The sequence below is a fragment of the Danio rerio genome, chromosome 5, assembly GCF_049306965.1.
Source record: "Danio rerio strain Tuebingen ecotype United States chromosome 5, GRCz12tu, whole genome shotgun sequence".
In the NCBI taxonomy this organism is placed as follows: domain Eukaryota; kingdom Metazoa; phylum Chordata; class Actinopteri; order Cypriniformes; family Danionidae; genus Danio; species Danio rerio.
In genome coordinates this window covers 6,431,155-6,457,905 of record NC_133180.1, presented here as the reverse complement: position 1 = coordinate 6,457,905, position 26,751 = coordinate 6,431,155, and the positions used below count along the sequence as shown (strand labels likewise).

At 39.4% G+C, this 26,751-nt stretch overlaps 1 protein-coding gene across 18 annotated transcripts in view; it reads left to right on the top strand.

Annotated features, from left to right (window-relative positions):
• tnca (tenascin Ca) overlaps positions 1-26,751 on the top strand; it is a 327,362-nt gene that overhangs the window by 236,399 nt on the left and 64,212 nt on the right. For 12 of the 18 annotated variants that reach the window (XM_073951876.1, XM_073951880.1, XM_073951879.1 and 9 more), the window contains 6 exons: positions 390-505; positions 7,491-7,644; positions 14,174-14,443; positions 17,147-17,332; positions 17,612-17,701; positions 18,746-19,009. In XM_073951876.1, coding sequence (XP_073807977.1) covers positions 390-505; positions 7,491-7,644; positions 14,174-14,443; positions 17,147-17,332; positions 17,612-17,701; positions 18,746-19,009 — 1,080 coding nt within the window. Of the gene's footprint in view, positions 1-389; positions 506-7,490; positions 7,645-14,173; positions 14,444-17,146; positions 17,333-17,611; positions 17,702-18,745; positions 19,010-25,224; positions 25,621-26,751 lie in introns of all 18 variants that reach the window. The other 6 variants (XR_012406651.1, XM_068221397.2, XM_021476385.3 and 3 more) reach the window with 1 other exon arrangement.

Genomic DNA, 26,751 nt, shown 5'->3' with positions numbered 1-26,751 from the left:
TGTGTATATATACATACATATATATATATATGTGTGTGTGCGTGTGTGTGTGTGCATACATACATACATACATACATACATATATATATATATATATATATATATATATATATATATATATATATATATATATATATATATATATATATATATATATTTATATATAACATTTGTATGTAATCCTAAAATACAAATACTAAAACAAAATAGCAAAATAGCCTAATTCCGATAGTTGATTTTAAAAATAAATAAATAAATATATTTATTCATCTGAGAGACAAAATGTCTTGAGGCAAAATTGTTATTTGTAAAGTGTATCTGATGTTTTTCTATTAACATTCACTGTAAAATCAAACAGAAACAGATGAAATGCTGCTGTTTCTCCTCAGATCTCCCTCAGCCTGAAGGCCTGCGCTTTACATCCATCACAGACTCGACAGTGGAGGTTGTGTGGGAGCAGCTCAACTTCCCTTTCGATGGCTGGGAGCTTATCTTCAGAAACACGGTCAGAAAACCATGATCTACAAGGATTCATAAACACAATTAGAGAATACAGATGCATCTTTACAAAGTACAATTGCACATTGTCAAAACATGTAACAGGACAAATTACACTCATGTATAATGCACATGTATAAACATTTACCGTCCACTTCATTAGGTACACCTTACTAGTACTGGGTTGGACACCCTTTTTGCCTTAATCCTTTGTGGCATACAGATTCAACAAGGTGGATTGGTTGTTATCACCTCTGCAGCCAATGAGCTTGCTCCTCATCATTTTGAACGCTCCGCAACATCTATGTTGTTAAGCTTTGGCGCATTTTCATAGATGACTTATGTTTAGGAGTTATATGTATGGTTTACATCAGGGGTCTCAAACTCAATTTACCTGGGGGCCGCAGGAGGCAAAGTCTGGGTGAGGCTGGGCCGCATAAGGGATTTCACAAAAAAAAGTCCTCAAATGTCATTATTAACAGTTTTAATTATTTCTTCTGAACATGAAGTGTCCTGATCATTAATAGAACATTGAGTGAAGATTATGAACAGTTCTTCTGAACATGGCATCTTTTGCCTACTCCTTACTGCCAGAGACTTAACAGGCTTCTTCTCACAAATCTGAACCACATTTGGCTTTAGAGCGGAAGCAGTTGAGACCCTCAGTATGGCTTGAAGATGATCATCATTAAGTCTAGACCTGTACTTTGACTAATTGAAGTCCTAGGGAAAAAAGTGGGGGAACTCACTCAAAACTTCCATTCCCTCACCTAAAAAAGGCGAATATATGTATAAATAAAACACCCCCACCCCACTCCAGTCACATCAGTCTGTACCAGTCTGTATCTACCTAAAATATCAACACAATCTCATGGCAATTCATAACTTTTTCATTTAGTGGCTAATTCGTATGAATTCGTACGATCTAATTCGATTTGCTTATCCCCCTAATGACGATTGGGGTTAGGGGTGGGGTCAGGTGCCACGCCCCCTTTTCAAAATCGTACCATTTCGTACGACTGAACTCGTACGAATTCGTACGAATTAGCCACTAAACTGGCAAAACGTAAAATACTTACGTTTTCTCGGGAGATCAGGCTGATAATATATATAAGATGCAGGGCAGGCACGTGCACACATAGGGCTCAACCTGGGCAGAGCACATGCCCTTTTTAGTCTTGCATAGAAAGTGCCCTTCCAAAATGATCAAAAGTGCCCCCGCGACGTGACACACCCTCCGTCCCGCACTTCAGTAGGGCTCTCTCTCCCCGCTCCGCTGATTCTGTCAGAGTACAGCGGTCGGCGCGGGCCACAAAATATTGCACTGAGGGCCGCAAATGGCCCGCGGGCCGCGAGTTTGAGACCCCTGCTTTACATACTCTATGTGTTACATATATTTGCAGCAGCAGCAGTGTGTTACTCACCGGCCACTTTACGTACACTTGTCCAACTGGGATTTAATGGGATTTTCACGCACAACCATCTCTAGGGTTTACAGAGAATGGTCTGAAAACAATAAAATATGCAGTGAGCGGCAGTTCTGTGGGCACAAATGCCTTCTTGATGCCAGAGGTCAGAGGAGAATGGCCAGACTGGTTCCAGCTAATTGAAAGGCAACAGGAACTCAAATAAGCACTCGTTACAACCGAGGTCTGCAGAAAAGCATCTCTGAACACACAACACGACCAACCTTGAGGCGGATGGGCTACAGCAGCAGAAGACCACACCAGGTGCCACTCCTGTCAGCTAAGAACAGGAAACTGAGGCTACAATTCACACAGACTCACCAACACTGGACAATAGAAGATTGGAGAAACGTTGCCTGGTCTGATGACTCTCCATTTCTGCTGCCACATTTGGATTATAGGGTCAGAATTTGGCATCAACAACATGAAAGCATTGATCCATCCTGCCTTGTGTCAACGGTTTAGGCTGGTGGTGGTGGTGTAATTGTGTGGGGGGATATTTTCTTGGCACACTATTGGGCCCATTAGTACCAATTGAGCATCAAGTCGATACCACACCCTACCTGAGTATTGCTGCTGACCATGTTCATCCCTTTATGACCACAGTGTACCCATCTATTGGTGGCTAAGAATATTCAGTAGGATAAATGTCATTTAATAAAGCGCAAATAATCTCAGATTGTTTTTTGAGTTCGATGAGTTCACTGTACTCAAATGGCCTCCACAGCCACCAGATCTTAATCCAATAGAGCACCTTTGGGATGCTGTGGAACAGGAGATTCACATCATGGATGTGCAGCCGACAAATCTGGAGTAACTGCGTGATGCTATCATGTCAATATGGAGGAATATTTCCAGTACCTTGTTGAATCTAGGTCATGAAGGATTAAGGCTGTTCTGAAGGTGAAAAGGAGTCCAACCTGGTACTAGTAGGGTGTACCTAATGAAGTGGCTGGTGAGTGTGTATGTATGTATATATATATATATATATATATATATATATATATATATATATATATATATATATATATATATTAGGGGTGTCAAAAATTAATTGTTTCTTCGGTGCACCGCGATGCAGACGCGGACAATTCGGTATCGATTCAGTAATAATCATAACCGGTTATAATGTACTGACGTCATTTATCTCCTATGCGCTCTGTCGTGAGGGAGGTAAGCGCCGGTATTTACAACACTCAGTCAACTCAGGGCCGGCCCGTGTCATAGGCACCATAGGCAAATGCTAAGGGCGCTGTACATCCAGGGGGGTGCTAGAAATGAGCGCGCTTCAGTTGGTTTCGTTTTCGATTTTCCTGACACACTGTCAGTTATAGACGGCAATAACTCAAAAACCTCTTACCCTAAAAAGATCTAAAGTGTGTTTCCTACAAAAAGACAAAGCTGGTTATGTTTCACAACTGTCTTTCTTTTTTTTCGCTCGACATTACGAGCACTGCTCCAATTAAGCCCTCGCAGTCTGCGTTGACTTTAGCCGGCAGAGCTCGTGCTGAGAGGAGCTCTCAGTAAGGGACCGTCGGAAAAGTGCTTATTTTTTTCGTTTTTTGTTTTCGTGTTTCTGCTCCGCTCAGCGCGAGCTCTCCCTGTTGCAAGGGCTTAAGTGTGTGTGCGTGTGTGTGTGTGTTTGTGCGCGCTTGTTTCTTTGGTGCTGTCTATGTTTGTGTATGTGTTTGAATGAGAGAAAGTGTAGTGCTGTGTGTCTGTGTGTTTATACAGACAGCTTGTTATAGCCTCCCCCCTAAAATATAACATTGTATATGGAAAGCATCGCCAATGCACCGTGACGTGCCATCAAGATATCGAATTGAACCGAATCGATGGCATGATAATCGTAACCGAACCGAACCGTGAGACCAGTATAGGTTCACACCTCTAATATATATATATATATATCATAAAGCGGTATAAAGAAATGTGTTGAAATTTCCAAGATGCTCAATAACATTCACTATATCATTATATCACTATGGATTTCACTAAATTACTATATTAAAAAACTTAAATCAAGATAAATTCACCACAGAGAGAAAATTGTATGAAGCAAAATTCATCTTTTTGCAAGACTAAATAAATAAATGCATGGATTTAAGTTTTTTTTAATCAAATTAATTAAGTAATTAAAATACAAATTGAAACAGTTTTAATGCCTGATAAAAAAATAAATAAAAACATTAGATTGTTTTTTTTTTTCTATTAACACTTCTAATAATAAAAAAACTTTTCCCAGCACACAATAAAAATAAAAAAACTAACCTTCTTTCATGAAGTGCTACAAAGAAAAGTATAGAAAAGTGTTGAAATCCTCAAGATGCTAAACGCTTTTATTTTTTAATAACTGACTGTAAAACTAATAGTGAAACTTTATCTCTGTACCAGCTGGTGTAGAAAATAGAGCGTCAGCCTTTGGGTCAGCAGATTTACTGCGGTTATATGTTCACACAGCACTATACTCCTCAATGCCTGGGATAACTTCAGTCTCTGTGTCGTATTTAAAGCAGTGTAATGGACAAGTTAATCACTGTTCATTAGTGATGATGTGACGGGCATTTTCTCCATTTGAGTCACGTTGAGCTCATGCACATCCTTCATCGTTCAGTCATAAAGACTCAGTTTAATGTGCTCCAGAAACTCTCACTTTCACTGCTGCTCCGTCATGCCTCCAGCGTTTAGCAAACTCATAACATTTTATGTGCTTTCTTTCTCACAGCAAAATTATCTGTAATGGAGGTGCGTAAGTATGGACTTTATTAGACTTTTGGCACCTTTAGTACAGGTCAATTAGGTTTTAAGAACTTTTTTCCAGATTCTTCTCTGATAAATATTTCAAATCTTGACATAACTAGAACAGCATCATAATAACTTTCATGACTTATTTCACTGTTTTGTTCTATTTGTTTTCCAATATGAATATAAACTCTTCAGTTTTTATTAATCTGTAGTAATTTGACTAAAAGAAGGTCGCTGGTTCCAACCTCGCCTGGGTCAGTTGGTGTTTCTCTGTGGAGTTTGCATGTTCTCCCCATGTTTAAGTGGGTGTCGTCCGGGTGCTCTGGTTTCCCCCACAAATCCAAAGACGTGAAACAGGTGAATTGGGAATGCTTAAATTGACCATAGTGTATGAATGTGTGTGGGAATGAGTATGTATGGGTGTTTCCCAGTGATGGGTTGCGGATGGAAGGGCATACTCTGAGTAAAACATATGTTGGAAAAGTTGGCTGTTTATTCCGCTGTGGCGACCCCTGATTAATAATGGGAATAAGGCAAAAAAATATGAATGAATGAAATTCACCTGTCAAACTAATTTGCATGAATAAAATTCAGATAACACAAATATTTTGTGTATATATCTGCCACCGTTTATATGTATATATATATATATATATATATATATATATATATATATATATATATATATATATATATATATATATATATATATATATATATATATATCAGGGCTGTCAAAATTTGCGCGTTAAAGCATGTGACTAATTTGAAATATTAAACACGTTAAAAAAATAACGCAAACAATGCAGTTACAGTTTTTTTTTTTTATTTCCTGTTGTGGCCAACGTGTGTTCAGGGATGGCGCATGCATAGAGGCGACCTAGGTGACCGCCTTGGGCAGCAGAATAGTGAACGAACCCCCCGGTGTTCCCCCCAGGTCATTTGCCTAGAGCGCCAGTTCAGCTTGCTCCGGCCCTGTGTGTGTTTAACGTGCAAAGAAATTTGGATAAGAGCAAGGATTTGCTTTTAGAGGGAAAGTTTCAGTATAAAACAATTAATGTTGCATCACCAGGCTAACCAGCGTTTCCTCCAGAATTTCATGCAATTTCGGTCGTTTCATTTTTAACTTTCGACTTTAACTGCAGTTCAGCAGTTCACTGTCATTAAGCATATTATCATTCAGCTTGTTTTAATGGGATTTGATACCCCATGGCGAACAGAACCTCCCCATTTCGGGACTTGTGTGATCCTATAGGGCACAGGTGTCAAACTCAGTTCCAAAAGGGCCGCAGCTCTGCACAGTGATACGACCTCAAAAATGTCTAGGGCTGAAGTCGAACATAAAAATTATAGAGAAAATAAATAAACAGTTAGCAGGTTTGATTTTTAAACGACCTTTAAGGTTCTTTTATTGTGAGAAGGTGGAAAAGGTTTGTATTTACAATAAACAAATAAATAAGCGCAGACAAAAAGCTTCAGGGCTGAGCAAGGCCAAAATAACAAACAAAACATTTACTAACTCCACCCCGAAGATAACTTACCTACTGAATCAAAAATAAATGAAGAAAATAAATTACAAACACTACCCTTACTCCTTAACTAAACGAAAAAACAGGAGAAAATCAGTGTCAAAGTAAATGGCACTCAGCCCCTACGGCGCTCAGCTCACAGCTTTATCAAACGGTATTTGACAATCACAAAAAAATTGGAGGGGAGAGGAAAAAGGGAGAGAACACCTTAATGTTCACAATTTATAAACAACCAGAAGCACTATTGATATGTTTTCAACACAAACGCCACACTCTTAGAAAACCTCTCCGTTTCTCCCCCCAGCGATCTGACTCCGTCGGTTCCTTTTCAAAAGATGCTGACTTCTCCCAGCACCAACCACAGCGCACGCACGCAGCACGTCCAATTAGGGCGGGGTAACCTGGAAACAGGAACGGGACAGGATGAGAGAGGGAAAAAGAGAGACACACACACACAGCAGCACAGAAACAACCCAATACGCTCTTGCGTAACAACAGTTTAGTTCCAACCCTAATTAAACACACCTGATCAAACTAATTGAGTCCTTCAGGCTTGTTTGAAACCTACAGGTAAGTGTGTTGAAGCAGGGTTGGAACTAAACTGTGCAGGGCTTCGGCCCTCCAGGAATTGAGTTTGACACCCCTGCTTTAGGGTAATCAAAAATCGCTGCTTACATGGTAGACTCTTAATCAGTACTATCTTAATCATAAACCGGAGTATTGGTGTCCATGTAAATGTACTCAGTGAGTGGCAGATGAAGTCCCAAGCTGTAAAGACAGCTGACATTTTTTTTGCCAATGCCATTTTTTAATTGGCATTGATTGTTTTGAAATTCAAATGGCGCATATTTATTTATTCATTTATTTATTTATTTATGCAAGCTGATTGGTTGACAAGTGAGCATTTCATTCAGAAAGATCTGAAGAAGTGTTTGGGGAGAGTTGTTACAGCCCAACAGACTCCTCCTGCTCATATCTGTTTGTTATCAAAACTGACAGCTTGAGGGGCGTGGTTAAGTATGTTAGCCACGCCCAATACCTCAGACATCTGAGAATTTAACTAAATACAAACAGGAAGTGCATTTACAGATTTAAATTTTAGATTACAAGGGCAAACTTTAGTTTTTTCTTAATGACCCGCACAGATGAACTGTTGACCACAAAGCTAGCAATGTGAGCTAACAAAATCAATATGGTTAGTTTTGATTTCATTTGTACTCTAAATACATGTTTTCTGTCTTCTCACTTACAGAAAGAAGAAAATGGAAAGATTGTGAACAACCTGACCCCTTCTCAGACTACCTTTGAGCAACAGGGACTCGGACCAGGACAGGAATATGAAGTCACTTTATCGGTCATAAAGAACAACACCAGAGGACCAGAAACCAGCTCCACTGTAGTCACAAGTAAAGTAAAACTCTTATGTATTGTCTATGTCATGATCCCATTTAAAAGATGAACACACTGGGTCTCATTCACTAATGATTGTGTATGTTTTTTGTATTTACATTCGCATTTTCACGTACTCACGAAAAATTTCCACCTAACTCACAACACATTCATTGCCTGACAAAAGTCTTGTGGCCTATCCAAGTTTTAGGAACACCAAATAATAACTTGACTTCTAGTTGATCATTTGGTACCAGAAGTGGCTTATATGAAAGCAAAGGCCTCTAGATTACGCTTATTTTACCACAATAAAATATGATCATGCCTTGATTTTTAATGATTTCATTAGGACAGTAAGGTCTGAATTTGCTTAGACAAAAGTCTTGTCACTGAACAGAAATAATGTCCAGTATAGAATATAAAGTCCTGCTGCAGTGGAAACAGAATGAATATTGTGTCTGACTCCATCATGAGCTTGGAGGACTGCATCCATACATCTCTGACATGACTCAAATCACTGATTAATAAAGTCATCTGGAATGGCAAAGAAAGCGTTCTTGCAGGACTCCCAGAGCTCATCAAGACTCTTTGGATTCATCTTCAAAGCCTCCTCCATCTTACCCAGATATGCTCAATAATGTTTATGTCTGGTGACTGGGCTGGCCAATCCTGGAGCACCTTGACCTTCTTTGCTTTCAGGATCTTTGATGTGGAGGCATGGTCACAGTTTATATATCTGACTGCTTTTATTAAAGGACAAAATTGTGTTATAAATAATATATTAATAAAAATTCTTGTGTTGTAAAGAAAAAAACTAAAAGAAAATCGGCACACTGCCATTTCAGCTCTGAAAAGTTTTTTGTGAAGAAAAAAATCGTATTATGTATGTAAAGCATCAGCAATGCACCGTGATGCACAGAGATATCGAATTGAACCAAATTGATGACATAAAATCAAAACCGAACCGTAAGACCAGTGTAGGTTTACACTCCTAATTCTAAGAGTTTACAAAAATTTATTTGACTTTTTACCAAGCAATCCCCTGTCAATGTCCCGCAAACCCCCCTAGGGGGTCCCAATCCCAGATGAAAGTGAGGGTGGAAGTCTGGTGGGAAGGGTTGGGGGGTCGTGGATAAAAGTGAAGAGGGTGGGTGGTGGTTGAAGGTCGTGGATGAAAGTGAAGAGGGGGAAATGGGGCAGTCGCGGGCCCTTGATAATTTCTCTGGGGGTCCCCCTAAATGTATGGACCCTTAGAGTCGTCCTAACTTTCCATCCCTAGTGGCGCCCCAGCATTGCACTAGGCTACATGACAGATTGTTTTTGAGCCTGTCAGTCAAACACAGACTCTCCAGGTCTCGAAAGGCTTCTGAAATGGCCGATGCTTTGAATCGTTTTAGTCACATGACCTGGATGTTTTGAATCACTTTAGTCACATGACCTGGTGTTTTGAATCACTTTAGTCACATGACCTGGTGTTTTGAATCACTTTAGTCACATGATCTGGTGTTTTGAATCACTTTAGTCACATGACCTGGTGTTTTGAATCACTTTAGTCACATGATCTGGTGTTTCAAAACACTTTAGTCACATGGTGTTTTGAATCACTTTAGTCACATGACCTGGATGTTTTGAATCACTTTAGTCACATGACCTGGTGTTTTGATTCACTTTAGTCACATGATCTGGTGTTTCAAAACACTTTAGTCACATGGTGTTTTGAATCACTTTAGTCACATGACCTGGATGTTTTGAATCACTTTAGTCACATGACCTGGATGTTTTGAATCACTTCAGTCACATGACCTGGTGTTTTGAATCACTTTAGTCACATGATCTGGTGTTTCAAAACACTTTAGTCACATGACATAGACGTTTTAAATCACTCTAGTCATGTGACCTGGTGTTTTAAATCATGGCTGGGTGTTTCGAAACACTTGTGCTTCGGGATCTCAACACTTTTGAAACGTCAGTTTTGACTTGGTGTTTCGAAACACTTAAGTCACATGACCTGGGGCCTCATGTATCAACGCTGCGTACGCACAAAAACTTTGCGTACGCCAGGTTTCACGCTCAGAATCGCTCACGTTTGGATTTACTAACAATGAACTGAACGTGGGAATGTGCGCAGGTTCACGGCAGCTTTTTGGCAGGCGTACGCACATTTTTTGTGCGTGTCTGTTTTATTTCCATTGGCGACTCCTAGAGGCAGTTGTGTTAAATTCTTCTCTACAAAGTGTCTGATCCTTGCAATGGCAGCTGTATGAGACGGGTTCATCTAGCAGGTATATAAGGTTTCCATACCATACAGTTGACCAGCTAAACATTAAAGCACAATTTGCAGCGGTCGCCTGTTTTCCCAATGTAATCTGAGCGATCTACTGCACGCACATTGCTATAAAGACACTACCTGAAGATGAATTTGCATGCGTGAATCAGAAACATTTCCATTCAATAAATGTGCAAATAAAATATGATGCACAAACTTATTAATGATTCCTACTAGTCTTTCTCGTGATAAATAGTAGGCAAAATCTGATATGTAGCGGGGAAAAAAAGAAGAAAGAGTTCATCAGACGCTGGATTCGAGCCGAGTTCATGCTCGAACGTGTCAAAACATGATCACATGCGACTTACGAGCGCGCCACTGAGACTGTTCAGAGTTCTGCAACATTTTTCAAATATAAACCAAACTATTTTTTTTTTAATGCACTCAGTGCGATGTTCAGACCCAACTGTGTTAACCGCATCAGCTAAACTCTCCCACTCTATTTTTTTTCTTTTGTTGTTAATTCCGAAAAACAAACTTGCAAATAAAACCGCTTTTCTCCGATCTACCTCCGAAAGGAGCATCTCCAATTCACATTCTGTTCAAAGTTTCTCTTTTTGCTTGATTTTGCCATTGCTTTTTCGTTGGGTTTTACCATTAGCATAGTCATTAGCATATTCATACGGGGGAGGAGGCAGGGAGGGGTTATGTGCTCGTGCATGTTGCGCTCAGTTTCACGTTCATTCGGATGTACAAAAGAATATGCGTGAGACTCGGCGTACGCAGTGTTTCATACATCTGAATTTTTTTCTGCGTACGCACATTTACAGCTTTGTGCGTACGCAATGTTTTAGTAAGATTTCCACGCAAGTCTTCGTACATGAGGCCCCTGGTGTTTTGAATCATGACTGTGTTCAAAACACTTGCTCGAACGCAGGCATATTTTCCCGTCTTTGAATCTTTGCGGCCTGTACTGACCCTTCGCCTGTTACGTGATTTCGTCTTTTGGATTACCTGTATGCACTCATTTGCTCCTGTGCTTGATGTTTGCATGTTTAGTGAATGTCACCCATTGCTTTTGATCCTGTGGTAATTGACTGAAGCGTTAAACTTGATCTGCATCTGGAAAACGTCTCTGAAGCGTGATGGTAGTTCAGCAGTGAATAATCTAAAGACCTGCCTTCAGAAAAGGCCAATAAGAATAAAGCCATCACTTAACCTTACGAAAACAGCCTGCGTGGGCTTTAACAGCCCAGTTCAGTGCTGGAGTGTGAGAAATTTGGCAGATCTGTGTGTCTGGCTTGACATTTACAGCCGCTGCACACATGAGATCCACTATTACAACCAATAAGACGTCTCTGGTTTCAAAAGAGCCTTGATTTCTGTCTGCAGTTTGTACATTTCCTCCGCTTTACTGCCTGGGAAGAGCTCAGATTTCTAGATCTGCAGATATCCATCACAATGACTGCATGGGCCATCCGTTTATGTGTTTCTCAGCACATATTTACTGGGTGACAGGATTTTGTAGACACTGGGTAATTTTCAGCCTGATCTCACGAGGAAACGTTAGTATTTTACGTTTTGTCATCTTAGTGGCTAATTCGTGCAAATTTGTATGAGTTTAGTTGTAAGAAAGTGTACGATTTTAAAAAAGAGACGTGGCACCCAACCCCAGCCCTAACCCCAACCGTCATTGGGTAGTGAGCAAATCGTACTAAATTGTACAAGTTAGATTGTACGAATTAGCCACTAAATCAAAAAGTTACGAATTGCTGTGAGATTGCGTTGATATTATCTAGTTTTTGATTACATCACATTGGAATCAGAAGGTTCTTTCTGTGTTCTGCATAATTTTGAGCTTTAATTTTTTTGCATTCCATAGCAAACAGTATGTGTGTTACATTTGTTTTTGTTTTTTAATAAAAACTCTTAAAATGTAAACAACTTAGAAAAAACATCCCATAATGTAAATAAGGTGTCATTTAATAAGAAAATGTCAATAACTTAATTTTGACAAGCAAATTTCAGATAGAACCTTATAGGTGACGAACAGTTTTTTTTTTTTTTTTTTTTTTTTTGCATATTCTGAAGTTATTAAATTGAAAAATCTGTAACACTAAATGGTTATACTTTATTTTAAGGTGACAGTTAGAGTATAACTATTAATGTAGCTACAGAGTAATATTAATTTATAACTGCATGCTTACTACATATATACTATTATATAGTTGGGGGTAAAATTTGTGTTAGTTTTAGAGTTAGTTACATGTAATTATGCACAATTTATTATTATTACTATAGTAAGTGCATGGAGTGTGTAACTACGTCACTTTAAATGAAAGTCTTACCCACTAAATCCAATAATTCTGCAAATACTGGGCCTTTTTTTATTGGGAGGGAGCTTTTAAGCCCCGGTCAAATCACAAATTTGTCATGATTTCGGCACGATTTCCTTGACATATAGGATGTCGTGGGGATTCTTAACCAACAATTGGGCATCGTGACACAAGATTTAATCGTTTCTTCTTATTTAATGTGGCATAGTTCATGACAACCGATTTTATGCCTGCAAGGCCTCATGACACCATCGCAGAAAGTCTAGCATGTTTTATTTTCTTCTCTTTCTTCACGACGAGCTCCGTCTTGTGGGTGACACTGTGCAATACACAATTTCTGTTATATCAGCGGGTGCTGCTTTTAATGTGCTGGTCATGTAGTCAAAAATAGGCTGCATATTTACTTATGGGTGGGTCACGGGTGGATAAGATCAGTCATTGGTTATGCAAACTTTAACTAACTTTTCCAAAATATTAAGGTGTTTGAAGCAATTTTGTCTGAAATCTGGCACAAATATGCAGACATCCCCATTCTCACGATGAGTTTCTAAGTTCTCTCATCCTTCCAACAGAGTTTGTTTTTCCGAGGTAATCTTGGAACATAATGTTCAGTGGTGCAAATTCATTGCAAAAGCTTTTTCTGCTTATTCAAATTTGTCATTAATAGTGAAAACAGTTTAATATAGGCTTCTCTGGATCGGTAAACATTTTGCTTTTGTTATACTTAGGCTAGATAATTATTTTATTTAACAAACCAACACTATCTCACGGCAATTCATTTCTTGGCGCATATAGAGGAATTGTATGAAGCACATCACCTCAAATGTTATTTGTTATTCTTGTTTATAGATAACTGACCAACAAAGGATACATTAAAATTAAGATAAAAATTAAAGCAATTGAAAATTGTTTCAAAAAGATTTTTTTTTTTTTCAAGAAAAATACACGCATTATGTTTCTGTTTGTTTTTTGTCTGTATAAGCCACAGGAGAGCTAATAATTCTGACTTCAATTGTATCTACTGTAATTTTTTCTTAAAATAATTTACCTTTAATTATTTATGTAATTTGTATGTATTTTCAAAGCATTACAAAGACCAAGAGAATAGGATTTAACTGATCACTGAGTTGTACCTTGGCCGTAGGGGTCAAACAACAAAAAATAAGGTCAAGAATCTTGGTGTGACTGTGGAGTCTGGAGTTTCAGTAATCATGTCAAAGCAGTTAATAAATCAGCATACTATCACCTCAAAAACATTAGAATTAGATGCTTTGTTTCCAGTGAGGACTCAGAGAAACTTGTTCATGATTTTATCAGCAGTAGTGTGGATTACTGTAAATGGACTCATCACCGGCCTTTCTAAAAAGACAGTCAGACAGTTGCAGCTATTCAGAACGCTGCGGCCAGGATTCTGACCAGAACCAGGAAATTAGAACACATCACATCTGTCCTTAGGTCTTTACTCTGGCTCCCAGTTACACTTAGAACAGACTTTAAAGTATTACTACTTGTCTATAAATCACTAAATGGCCTAGGACCTCAATGACCTAGGAGTTCAGTCAAAGCAGGGTGAATCGGCCTTCAGCCACTAACAGTGCCCTCGCTACTGGAGTCAGTTTCCAGAAATGATCAGATGTGCTCCAACATTAGGCACGTTCACATCAAGACTGAAAACACATCTGTTTAGCTGTGCCTTTACTGAATGAGCACTGTGCTATGTTCCACAGATCACGCTATTATGCCTCTTTTTCATTCCTTTAAAACCTCTTTTAACACATTTTAACCTGTTTTTAATCATTTTATTTCTTGTTTTTATATTTTCTTGTTTCTTATATTTATGTTTAGGTAAAGCACTTTGAATTACCATTATGTATAAAATGTGCTATAGAAATAAACTTGCCTTGCACAATGACTATAAGCACATTTATCCTCCTGTTCTTGTAGGAATCGATTCTCCGGCTCAAATCGAAGTTGCCGATGTGACTGACCGATCGGCGGTGATCTCCTGGTCCAAACCCTTGGCTCCGGTGGACGGGTTTAAGGTTTCGTATGGGCCGAGCACAGATCCTTTAATCCACCGTGATGTTGAGCTCTCTGCCTCAGAGACACAGTACAGCCTGGAAGACCTGAAACCAGACACTCAATACAGAGTCGCCCTCAGTTCACAGAGAGGAGACGTGACCAGTGAACCCATCATAGAGAGCTTCACCACCGGTACGAGCACTCTCTGAACTCAACAAGAGGCTTAGCTTCATCCCAATTGACACAATATACACCTAAAGGGAGCTATCATAAACCCGGAACAATAAGGCGCAAGGCGTGTTTTGTGTGATTTGCCAATTTATAGACTCGGGTTTGCTGGTCTAAAAAGGAGGTGTGTTAAAGCGCATTGTTTCTATTTTGAAAAACTTAAATACACTGTGTCATTGACCAAAGGGTGTTTTCATACTTTCGCACTTGAGTTCGTTTTCCCCCTTGGTGCGGATCATTTGGGCAGTTGTGATTGTAGCAATCACACTCGAGTGACCCTAAAAGCGGACCAAAAAAGTCTACCAAGTCCTCCTTGAGGTAGTCTCAGTATGCTTTCAAACAAACCCTGGAGTGGTTTGTTTGTGGTGAGAACAAGACCCAAACTAGAACAGACCCAACCGCAAAAAGTACTGTGCCTTTTTGGACTAATCCAGCTGCTGTAGTCTGATGCGCTGTGCATAATGGGATGTGGAGGAAAAAATATTTGTTGTCAGTGCTTTACCAACAATTTTAAACAGAGAGACAGGGAAAAACATAACCTAATGGTGATATTTCCAGAAGATGACCATGTCGCAGTTTGGCTAAATGAATTCACGTCTTCTCCTGAAGTGACTTGCGAAGGCTTATCTTCTCTCTGGATTGCATTTAGGGAAGGTTTAGAGAGGGTGGGCGGGTCTATCGGTGCTTTTGAAAACACTATTGGTTGGGTTTAGGGTAGGAGGAAGGTGGGTCAGTCGATCTGTCAGTCAGTCAGTCAGTTGACAGTGACCTTTGGTGAATTAATGTGAGAACAACAGGCACAAATGGCACTCGTTAGAGACATTTAAGATCTCAAAAAGCATACACAGCGGCCTCTGGTGGATTCATGAAAACAAAAACAGAAAAAAAAAACACATACTGGGCACGTATTTGGCGCTCTCCAGAAATGAAAAAAGCGGTACGTTTTCAGAATGAGCCTGGGTTGTCATTATTTGGGAATAACATACCTTAGAATATTATTTTTTTGCAGTTTGGCAACCCAGATTATGTAAAAACCACTAATTCAATTGGCAATGGGCCTAACCACACAAAACAAAAAACAAAGTTTCAGAAAGTTTGATGACCAACTAAACTTGTAATGTAAATGTAATGTAATGTGTATTTATATAGCGCATTTTATTGTGTATGGCCATACACCCAAAGCGCTTCACAATCATGAGGGGGGTCTCTCCACACCACCACCAGTGTCCAGCATCCACTTGGATGATGCGACGGCAGCCACAGGACAGTTGCGCCAGTGCGCTCACCACACACCAGCTATCGGTGGAGTGGAGAGAGAATGATAGAGCCGATTCGGTGGATGGGGATGATTGGGAGGCCATGATCGTAAGGGCTGATAGAGGGACTTTGTCCAGGACACCGGGGTTACACCCCTACTCTTTCACGAGAAGTTCCGTGGGACCACAGAGAGTCAGGACCTCGGTTTAACGTCTCATCCGAAAGACGATGCCCACTGACAGTGTAGTGTCCCCTTCACTTTTACTAGGGCATTAGGACTCACACAGACCACAGGTTAAGCGCCCCCTGCTGGCCTCACTAACACCACTTCCAACAGCAACCTAGTGTTCCCAAGTGGTCTCCCATCCAGGTACTGACCAGGCTCAGCCCTGCTTGGCTTCAGTGAGTAACCGGTCTTGGGCTGCAGGGTGATATGGCTGTGGCGTATCTTCACTGACCACATCTCTAGGACTGCTCGATCTTGCAGATTCGCAATCTATAACATCAGAAAGGTCCGACCCTTCCTATCTGAACATGCAGCTAACTCCTTGTTCAAGCTCTTGTTCTCTCCAGACTGGACAATTGCAACTCTCTACTAGCCGGGGTTCCAGCTAACTCTATCAAACCTCTTCAGATGCTTCAGAACGCAGCAGCACGAGTGGTCTTTAATGAACCTAAAAGAGCACATGTCACTCCGCTGCTCATCCGTTTGCACTGGCTGCCAGTGGCTGCTCGCATCAAATTCAAAGCTCTGATGATTGCTTACAAAGCAACTTCTGGCTGCGCCCCTTCTTATCTGCTCTCACTTCTGCAGATGTATGTGCCCTCCAGAAACTTGCGTTCAGTGAAGGAACGTCGCCTCGTGGTTCCATCCCAAAGAGGGAAGAAATCACTTTCCCGAACTCTCGCATTCAATCTGCCCAGTTGGTGGAATGAACTCCCTAACTGCATCAGAACGGCAGAGTCACTCGCTGTCTTCAAGAAACGACTAAAAACTCAACTATTTAGTCTCCACTTCACTTCCTAATCTGCAATTGCCTCTCTGGCTCCACTGCTAACTGTACAAAAAAAAAAAAAAAAGACTACTGTTTTGCTTCTTAGACTTTACAGACCTGAAACTTGCCTACAGCACTTATTCATTGTTGCTCTTATAGTTGTGTAAATTGCTTCCTCGTCCTCATTTGTTAGTCGCTTTGGATAAAAGCGTCTGCTAAATGACTAAATGTAAATGTATTGTAAATGTATAAAGCATACATTTAAAAGCAATGAAATTATTTACTTTTTCAAAGAACCAAGTCTCTGAACTTACATTCCTAAATTTCTATAGACATAATATTGTATGTTTATGCTCCAGTAAAGCCAAAAAAAAACAAAAGATGATGTTAAATAATGTATTTGTGTGTTTGTCAGGCCTGGATGCTCCCAGTGAGCTCAGAGCTGTGGATCAGACTGACAGCAGCATCACGCTGGAGTGGAAAAACAGCCGCTCGTCCATTGATGGATACCGCATCAAATACGGCCCAATTGCAGGAGGTGCTCATGGAGAAGACATGTTCCCTAAAAAAGCAGGAGACACAACCTGGGCCACAATTACAGGTGATGTTACTAAGAGAAACATTAAGAGCTGTGTAGCACTTTATTTACTTGATAAAATAAATAGTTTTCTTTCTTAAAATTGAGATGCATTTGCTTTACTTGCAGTAAACTATTCAGTTTTCTGAAAAGATTATAAACATTAAGTGAGTTTATGCTTACAATGCATTCATTAAGGAAGTAAAAATGGAGATTTAGTAATATTTTCCACTCATTCACAGCTTGAAAATACATCAGTTTCACATTTCATCTGCTGGACTAACACATTTTTGTGTGCTGTAGGCTTAAAGCCTGGAACGGAGTATGGGATTGGAGTCACAGCCGTGCAGAATGAAAGAGAAAGTGAACCAGCAACCACAAATGCACTCACCGGTGAGATAACCTCGCTTTAATATCAGATAAAGATACAAACCTAACAGATCACTCAGATCTTTAGGATCATATAAACCAGAAATTTCGAGAGGGTGCTCGCTGCAGAGCCATTTGAGGAGAGCTGAGCTCCAGCGAGGGGGAGCATGAGCTGTCGCTCCTCCTCCAGTAAGCTGTTTTAATGCGTACACCAACCCCACCCCTAACCCCAGTGACATCACTCGTAGAAGAAGTGTAAAAAAGGTGGAGCTCAAGCTTAAGCTCCCCCTCGCTGGAGCTCAGCTCTCCTCAATTGGCTCTGCAGCGAGCACCACTTGGAAATTTCAAGAGTTCAGTCAAAGCAGAGTAAATCCACCTTCAGCTACTAACAGCGCCCCCTGCTGCTGGAAAAGCAAGACTGAAAACACATCTGTTTAGCTGTGACTTTACTGAATGAGCACTGTGCTGCGTCCGACAGATCGCAATATTATTTATTTCTTTTCTTTTTCATTCTTTTATAACCTGTTTGAACACATTTTAATCTGCTTTTTAATCATCTTTATTATTTGTTTTTATTTTTCTTATACGTGTCTCTTTTATTCCTGTTTATGTAAAGCACTTTGAAATGCCACTGTGTATGAAATGTGCTATACAAATAAACTTGCCTTGCCTTGCCCACCAATGCCCAGCAATAGCTGAGATGTCCCCACCAATAATTTAATCACCTTCAAAATGAAATAATGCTCTGTCAACCCTTAGTAACCTATACATGCAGAAAGGGTTAAATCAAAATTTACTGCCATATTGCTGTACAATCATGTAAATTGACTTTTGCAGCATGTGACGTGTTACAATAATTGTTATTAAGTACTTTATTCATGTTTTTAAAGCAGGAAAGAGAATTTGTGCTGTTCTATGCATGCGCTATAGGGATGTATGTCCCCACCAATGTCATGAGCAGATCTGCACCATTGGTCTGGTGTCTTATGAGTTCCATTTTCTTGAATGACAATTATCTGGCAGCAGTTTCCTTGCACAAACTCCTCTTTTGTCCTGTCATTTTTGCAGATCTGGATCCTCCTCGAGACTTGGAAGTTCAGAGCTCCACTGAAACCAGCGTGGATCTGGTCTGGAAGAGGCCGAGGGCCAAGATCTCCACCTACAGGCTGGCGTATGTGTCTGTGGAAGGGCGGCGGGAGGAAATTGAGCTGCCAGCCAGTGCGAGCACCTCCACACTGAGCGGCCTGATGCCTGGCATGAGCTACACAGTGACCCTGGTGGCTGAACGTGGACACAGAAGAAGCGCTCCTGCTACCGTCACCGCATCCACAGGTGAGCACAGATATTTACTATTATTAATGCAATTGATAGTTTTCAGTCACCTGACGTGTGCGTTGGCGAAGCAGTGGCGCAGTAGGTAGTGCTGTTGCCTCACAGCTAGAAGGCAGCTCGGTTGCTGGTTTGAGCCTCGGCTCATTTGTTGTTTCAGTGTGGAGTTTGCATGTTCTCCCTGCATTCGCGTGGGTTTCCTCCGGGTGCTCTGGTTTTCCCAACAGTCCAAAGACATGCAGTACGGGTGAATTGAGTAGGCTAAATTGTCCGTAGTGTATGAGTTTGTGTGTGTGTGTGTGTGTGTGTGTGTGTGTGTGTGTGAGTGTGTGAATGTGTGTGTGGGACATCCGCTGCGTAAAAACTTGCTGGATAAATTGGTGGTTCATTCCGCTGTGGCGACCCCGGATTAATAAAGGGACTAAGCCGATAAGAAAATTAATGAATGATGACGTGTGCATTGACCTGGTGAGCAAAAAATTTAATGAGCTGTAATGGCGGCTACACTAAAAAAAAATTACTTTTGCTGTTCAATCAAAATACTTGTGTACAATAAGCTGAAACAACACAATTCTTGAGGTTTTTTTGGGGGGTAACTTAATTGTTTTATGTTAAATCAACTTAAACTTGTCAAAACTAATAAGTTAACCTAATTCCTTTATGTTGTTCCAATACAAATCTATTGTGTGGGACCCAGCATTTTGCCAGTTTCAGGGTTTACCACGGTTTGGAGAAAAAATCAAGGTTTTAAAACCCGCAAAGATTTTCTGTCAATGATTTCCTTGAATTATTTAGCCTGACATGTTTACTGCTCCAACATTTTTTTAAAGTTTCTTAACCTAAAATATATTGTGTTTGATGGACAAAGAAGTTGTTGCTTTTTACCCAGACATTTTTAAATAAAATATTTTAGAGCCGCAATTAAAATACACTGTTAAAAAAAAAAAAAAGAAGAAGAAAAAACATTTAAAAAAATGATTAGAGGTGTCAGAAAATTACCGGGGGAAAAAAACTGAAAAAAACTGTCAGAATAAAAATGGAGATACAAGATGTGCAGCATCTGAAACTACGGATACTGGAAGCCTGTGCTGGCATTTCTCCTGCGGTGTTGCTATCAGTGTGTGCAGAGTGGGAGAAGAGGGTGTCATTGACAGTCCAACACAATGGGCAACACATTGAAAACATTTTATTAGTAGTCAGAAATTTGTAAATAACTCATGAACGAATACAGTTACGTTAAAACCAAGCATGCCATTGTTTTCCTGATGAAATTCCTAATAAGTTTGATGTGTCAAATGACCCTCTTCCTATTAAAAAAAACAAAAGTTGGATCCAAGATGGCCGACTTCAAAATGGCCACCATGGTCACCACCCATCTTGAAAAGTTTGCCCCTTCACATATACTAATGTGCCACAAACAGGACGTTAATATCACCAACCATTCCCATTTTATTAAGGTGTATCCATATAAATGGCCCACCCTGTATATTTAGTGGTACTTTTTTTGCTTAGATGAATATTTGCTGGTCGGAAAAATCAATTTGCTGTTTACTAATGCTATTTAAACTTGGACTTTGCATTTCAATTTATGCTTTAACCACACATTACCTGCTAATTAGAATAGAAACCGTATGAAAAGCATACAAACGCACTGACAGTTATATGCACCACAGGTTGTTATGACTCATTGCTAACATTCATTAATTCATTCATTTTTCTTCGGCTTAGTTTCTTTATTAATCAGGGGTCTCCACAGTGGAATGAACCACCAACTTATCCAGCATATATTTTACACAGCGGTTGCCCTTTCAGCTGCAACCCAGTACTGGGAAACATCCATACACACTCATTTACACTCATACATCACGGCCAATTTAGTTTCTTCAATTCACCTAAAGCGCATGTGTTTGGACTGTGTGTGTGTGTGGGGGGCGGCCAGGGCACCCAGAGGAAACCCACACTAGAGATCTGTGCGGGACTAAATTTTGAGTCCCGCTCCCGCCCGAACCCGACCGCTCCCGCTTATATTGAGCATTTGTTGTCCTGCTGCCCGACCCGCCCCGTTTTCTACTCGATGCGCTCGATCCTGCTAAAGAGCGGGGGGGAGAACAAAACCGAAAACCACCCAGCTATACATAGTCCAGATAGCAGATAGCCTATAACAAGTTGTCTGAATAAACACACACAAACACATAAGCACAAAGCACACACACAGACAAAGCTCTCTCTCTCTCATTCACGCGCACTAACACACACACACACGCACCAAGCGCACACACTGGCAAAGCTCTCTCTCTCTCATTCGCGCGCGCGCACTAACACACACACGCTTTATTTGGAAATTTGCTGACCTCTAACCCACGCCAACACCAGAAGAAGATGCAAACTCCACACAGAAATGCTAACTGTCCCAGCCGGGACTCAAACCAGCAACCTTCTTTCTGTGAGGCGACAGTGCTAACCACTGAGCCACCATGCCGCCCCACTAACATTCAGCACAAATCTATATTATGTCTATGGAAAATAAGTCTGTAGAAGCAGAGTAATGTCATTTCTCGTGTCAATTAGTAATGCTATATCTTATCGCACAACAATTATCACCATTTGGGGGTAAAATAAAGAGAAATTACTCAACCCATGACTTGCCGGTCAGCAAGAGATAGTAATGTGTTGCCCGTCAGCAAGGTGGTCTCTTTAATGTTGGGACGTCACCTGAAAACTATCCATATGATAATGCCGTTCTTTTGTTTTCAGGTGTGGACAACAGACGTGGTGTTTTTTATGGCAATTGTAAATAATTTCGTTTGTGTTTTCCCCCCCAAATATTAATCTAGACTCATCGGGTTTTAGGACTGAGACGTACTGTTATCTATCCACAAGAGTGAAGCAAACACAAATGTCTCAGAATGCAGTTGACATGTGGAGTGAATTTTGTGCCAATATTTTATAAAAAAATAAATAAATCCTATATTTCGCAAAACAAACACAAGCTGCTTTGCAAAGAACAATTCAACTCTCATAACAAACAGAAACACTTTGCAGAAAATAAAAGTGAGTTTGAGCAAAAACCAAGTGGTGTTAAAAAATATCAATGGTATTTTATGGACAAATACAATCCATCTACATGTAGCTGCATGCAACCCTTGAGCAAACACTAAATCTATGCTGCGTCCCAAATCGCATACTTATGAACTATTCTACGCCATTTTGTAGTGTAAATTGTAGTAGTGTGTTCACATTGATAAGTGCACTTTAATTACCCGGATGATGCTCTCATTCAGCCGCTAAAATGAAGTGTGTAATGATGGACACTTCACGCACTCAACGACCGCAGGTTTGCTTACGTAGCGAAGGGGGCGGAGCTATCAGACGCACATGTTGGATAACTTTATTTATTTTGGATGGTAAAAGTAAATTCTCCTACGAGAGTGATTATAGCGCCACCCGATGGGGAAATGCAGTTGTACTCATAGCAGGTATTATTTGATAGTTTGGTTATTTATTTCACTGATTTGGCAACCGTCAAACGTCATCTGGGAAACGGTTTGAATTTCCGCTTAGTATAAAAAACATTAAGTGCTCCATTTGGGACGACACTGCATACATATACTATGTTTGAGTTTGTAAGTGCTTAAGTACATTGTGCATGAGTGCATAGTGTATAGTGTGCCATTTGAGACGCAGCTCTAGTGTATCCATGTGGATTTTTCAAAGCAGAAGCAAATCCTGTTTGTTTACAAAATATTGGATTTCCTGGTAAACTTTTGGCACAAATTGTGCTCCATATTGAATGAGTTACTTTTAGTGTGCCAAAAATAATAATTCTATATAAAAGTAAGGTATTTCATGGGATTGTCTGAGACTTTTGATTCATTAGCAGCTATAGGTGAATCACAGGAGGAATAAGGCTTCTTGTGTACTTTTATGAATGCTTTTAGTGTTCTGGCACATTTTGGATTATTTTTTATTTAAAAAGAAAAAATTGGTATACAAGGGTCTGACAAGACACATTCCTCTTCAAAGAAATAGTCGATACAATATATACTGAAAAACATTTTCAAAAAACAAAAAATTTAGGTGCGTTTTTCCAACACAATCTCACAGCAATTCGTAACTTTTTCATTTAGTGGCTAATTCGTATGAATTCGTACGATCTAATTCGTACCATTTAGTACGATTTGCTTATCCCCCAATGACGGTTGGGGTTAGGGGTGGGGTTAGGTGCCACGCCTCCTTTTTAAAATCGTACCATTTCGTACGACTGAACTGAATTAGCCACTAAACTGACAAAACGTAAAATACTTATGTTTTCTCGTGAGATCAGGCTGGTTTTTCCCGCAAATTCAACTGACAAGCATGCAGTTGCACTTAAAAAGCATATATACTGTAATTGAAATACAAATAAATAATAAAACAAATTTCCTTTTAAAGTATTTTATTAATTATAATAGTTAAATTTGACATCTGAGTTGTTTGATTTTGTTATTGAAAAACTAATTCTACTATGAATATCCAATAGTGTAGAATGCTAGCTGGCAGCTAGCTCTCTGCAAATCTCACACGGTCGCCCACTGAAGCTAAGCAGGGCTGCCTGGCCAAATTTGCCCACTGGCCTCTGTCCATCATGGCCTCCTAACCATACCCAAATCATAATTGGCTTCATCACTCTGTCTCCTCTCCACCAATCAGCTGGTGTGTGGTGTGCGTTCTGGCACGAAATGGCTGCCGTCGCATCATCCAGGTGGATGCTGCACAATGGTGGTGGATGAGGAGATTCCCCTCTATGTGTAAAGCGCTTTGAGTGCCCAGAAAAGCGCTATATAAATGTAAGGAATTATTATTATTATTATTATTATTATTATTATTATTATTATTATTATTATTATTATTATTACTGGGTTAATAATCATGTCTGATGTTCTATTATGGTTCTTTGTTTGTCACTTTATATTGGAAAACTTGCAATTGTTAACCTATATCTGCTAATCACTCCAAACTCATGATCTTAACTCTCTGGGGTCGAATATCGCGTATACGTGTTTTGACCTGTGGTGTCGTCAAACTGCTGAAATGAACTTTAAATTACACTTTCAATTATACAGATAAGATCAATACATCATTCCAATCTGTTATGCGTCTACTTTTTGTTGTGTACACTCACAACAACAACAACAAACACACGCCAAATGGAAAGAAAAACTGCCTCTCGCAACGTGCGTGCGTGCACCCAAGGTCCTCTACTGACAGCCGCATGTGTGGATCTTGTCGGAAAATATGGCAAAAAGTGACTGTAATAGTTTGATCGCAGTTTACTTCAATAACCCTGCTAATATATGCATACTCCACGTCTTAATTCCGTTTCTGTTTAGTTCAGTTTTTAAAAAAATCGCTGTTTGGAGCTTATGTAGGCCTACAGCTCGAAATTCATGTTTAATTGAATAAATAGTTAGTAAACACAAGTGTGTCTTATTGAACATCATTTATTTTCATTACCAATTATCATAGTAGAACAGTTTCTCAAGCAGTTTGTGATGCATTTTGGAAACCGGAGATGAGCCGCTGGTCTAATGCGCCACCTGGCTTGAGAAAGACTTACTTACAAAGACGTCATTATTCAGGTAGCACACATATTCTGAATGCCTTCGGCAGAATTCAAATGAGCTATTTAAATCTAGATTAATTCCAAGATTACAGTGAGATTAATCTAGATTAAAAAATGTACCTATGCCCACCTATAATTATAATATTAATATGACAGTATAATATATAAAATACAATATATATATATATATATATATATATATATATATATATATATATATATATATATATATATATATATATATATATATATATATATATATATATATATWTTTTTTTTTTTTTTTTTTTTTTTTTTTTTTAATATAATTATAAATAATGTATTATTTTTGTACTTTGAATATCCAAATTATTTTACAACCAATCAGTGTTTACGTCAGGAACACGATACACGGACAAGGTTTTGGAAACTACGATCACCTGTCATAACGCCAACATTCCAATTGTCACTTCGCTTCTAATTGTTCACCTAAAGCTGCTAATCAATCCAAACTCGCACATTCACAGAAAATAGTTGAACCTTTTCATTAATATTAATATTATATTCCTCCACATTTGGTAAACAGATTTGCTTGAGTAGTTCCCCAGTTTCATGTGTTCTTGTCTCTTCCCTGTAGCATCTTTCACGTTTTATCTAGCGAACGCTTTTCCTGAGTTCGGTTCAGCCAAAGGCGCAGACGACAATATCATTAGCTTTGTGTCTCTGGAGAACTCAGAAACGCCGTTCTCTGGGAGCGGATTGGAGGATCCTATTGGAGGCTCTTTTACCATATCTAATGTCTCGTCCCATGGATTCGATCTCATGTGGGACTCAAATAAGCTCAGTGGCTTTGATAGTTTCACTGTAGAAGTTACAGATTTCTCAGGGATGTGGAAGGAGGAGGTTCACCTCAATGGAAAGGTGAATGACACTAAAATCCGTGGCCTAAAATCTTCCACTGAGTACCAAGTAAGGCTTTATGGATTATCCAATAACCAAAGGTCTTCGCTACTAGAAGCAGTTGCAGTTACAGGTATCAGCTTTCTTTTGGGTTTGGAGCCATCTGATTTTATTTAGTAACCTACATAGGCTCATTCTGAAAATGTAGCCCTATATACATTTCTACCCATTATGTATTATGAGGATTTGAGATGCAGAGCAGAGTTGACCACGACGATGAGGTTTGAGTCTGGCGAAGAACAGTTCCAGAAAGCAACTAAGAAAAAATAAAATAAACAAGTAAAAAACAGGGTGCAAATGTGGTCAAATTTGAAAGCATGGTAAAAATCAGACTGCCGTGAGGGCTTTTCTTTTTCTGGATTGCTTTTGAAAACACTGTAGGTTGGGTCTAGGGAAGTGGGTGTGTGCTGGTCAATCGGTGCCTTTTAAAACACTTTCGGTTGGGTTTAGGGAAGGCGGTGGGTTCAGTCTGTCAGTCAGTCTACAGTAGTCTCTGGTGGATATACGTGAGAACAGCAGGCGCAAATGGCACTCATGACAGAACTATAAGATCTCAAAAAGCACACACAGCGGTCTCCGGTGGATTAGCGAAAACCAAAACTGCAAAAAAAAACGTAGATCCTGGGACGTATTAGGCGCTCTCCAAAAATGTATATAGGGGTATGTAATCAGAATTAGCCTGGGTTGTTATTGACACTCTTGTGAAACGTTTAGGGTTTATACTGTAGGTTTAATTTACGAACTTTGCATGAAATATGAGAACAGCTCCCATAAATCATATGGTAGAGCATAGAGTAGTCGACATTTGAAGGGGATCAAAAAGGTTTTTTAAAATTGTCCTGAGACAAGAATGGTTGTTGAATAGTTTTAGGACAACTTTGATGAATGGTTTTGATTCGCTTCAAACGTGACTACTGTATATGGACATGCATGATATTATGCATCAGAATCAATGTTGGGTAGAGTTACTTTTTAAATGTAATGCTACAATCTTTTAAGTAATGTATTATCTTTTGAAAGCTTTCACTATTATTTATTATTATAATTTATATATTATTATTTTTTTTATTTATTTGTTTATTTTTTGTGAATTTAAACATTGTAAGTAAATGTTATGTGTTTACTATGTTTATAAATACTTTAATAAAAAGACAGTTCAAAAACACATTTAGTTGCAATTTATATTAGGGGTGTAGCGGTTCAC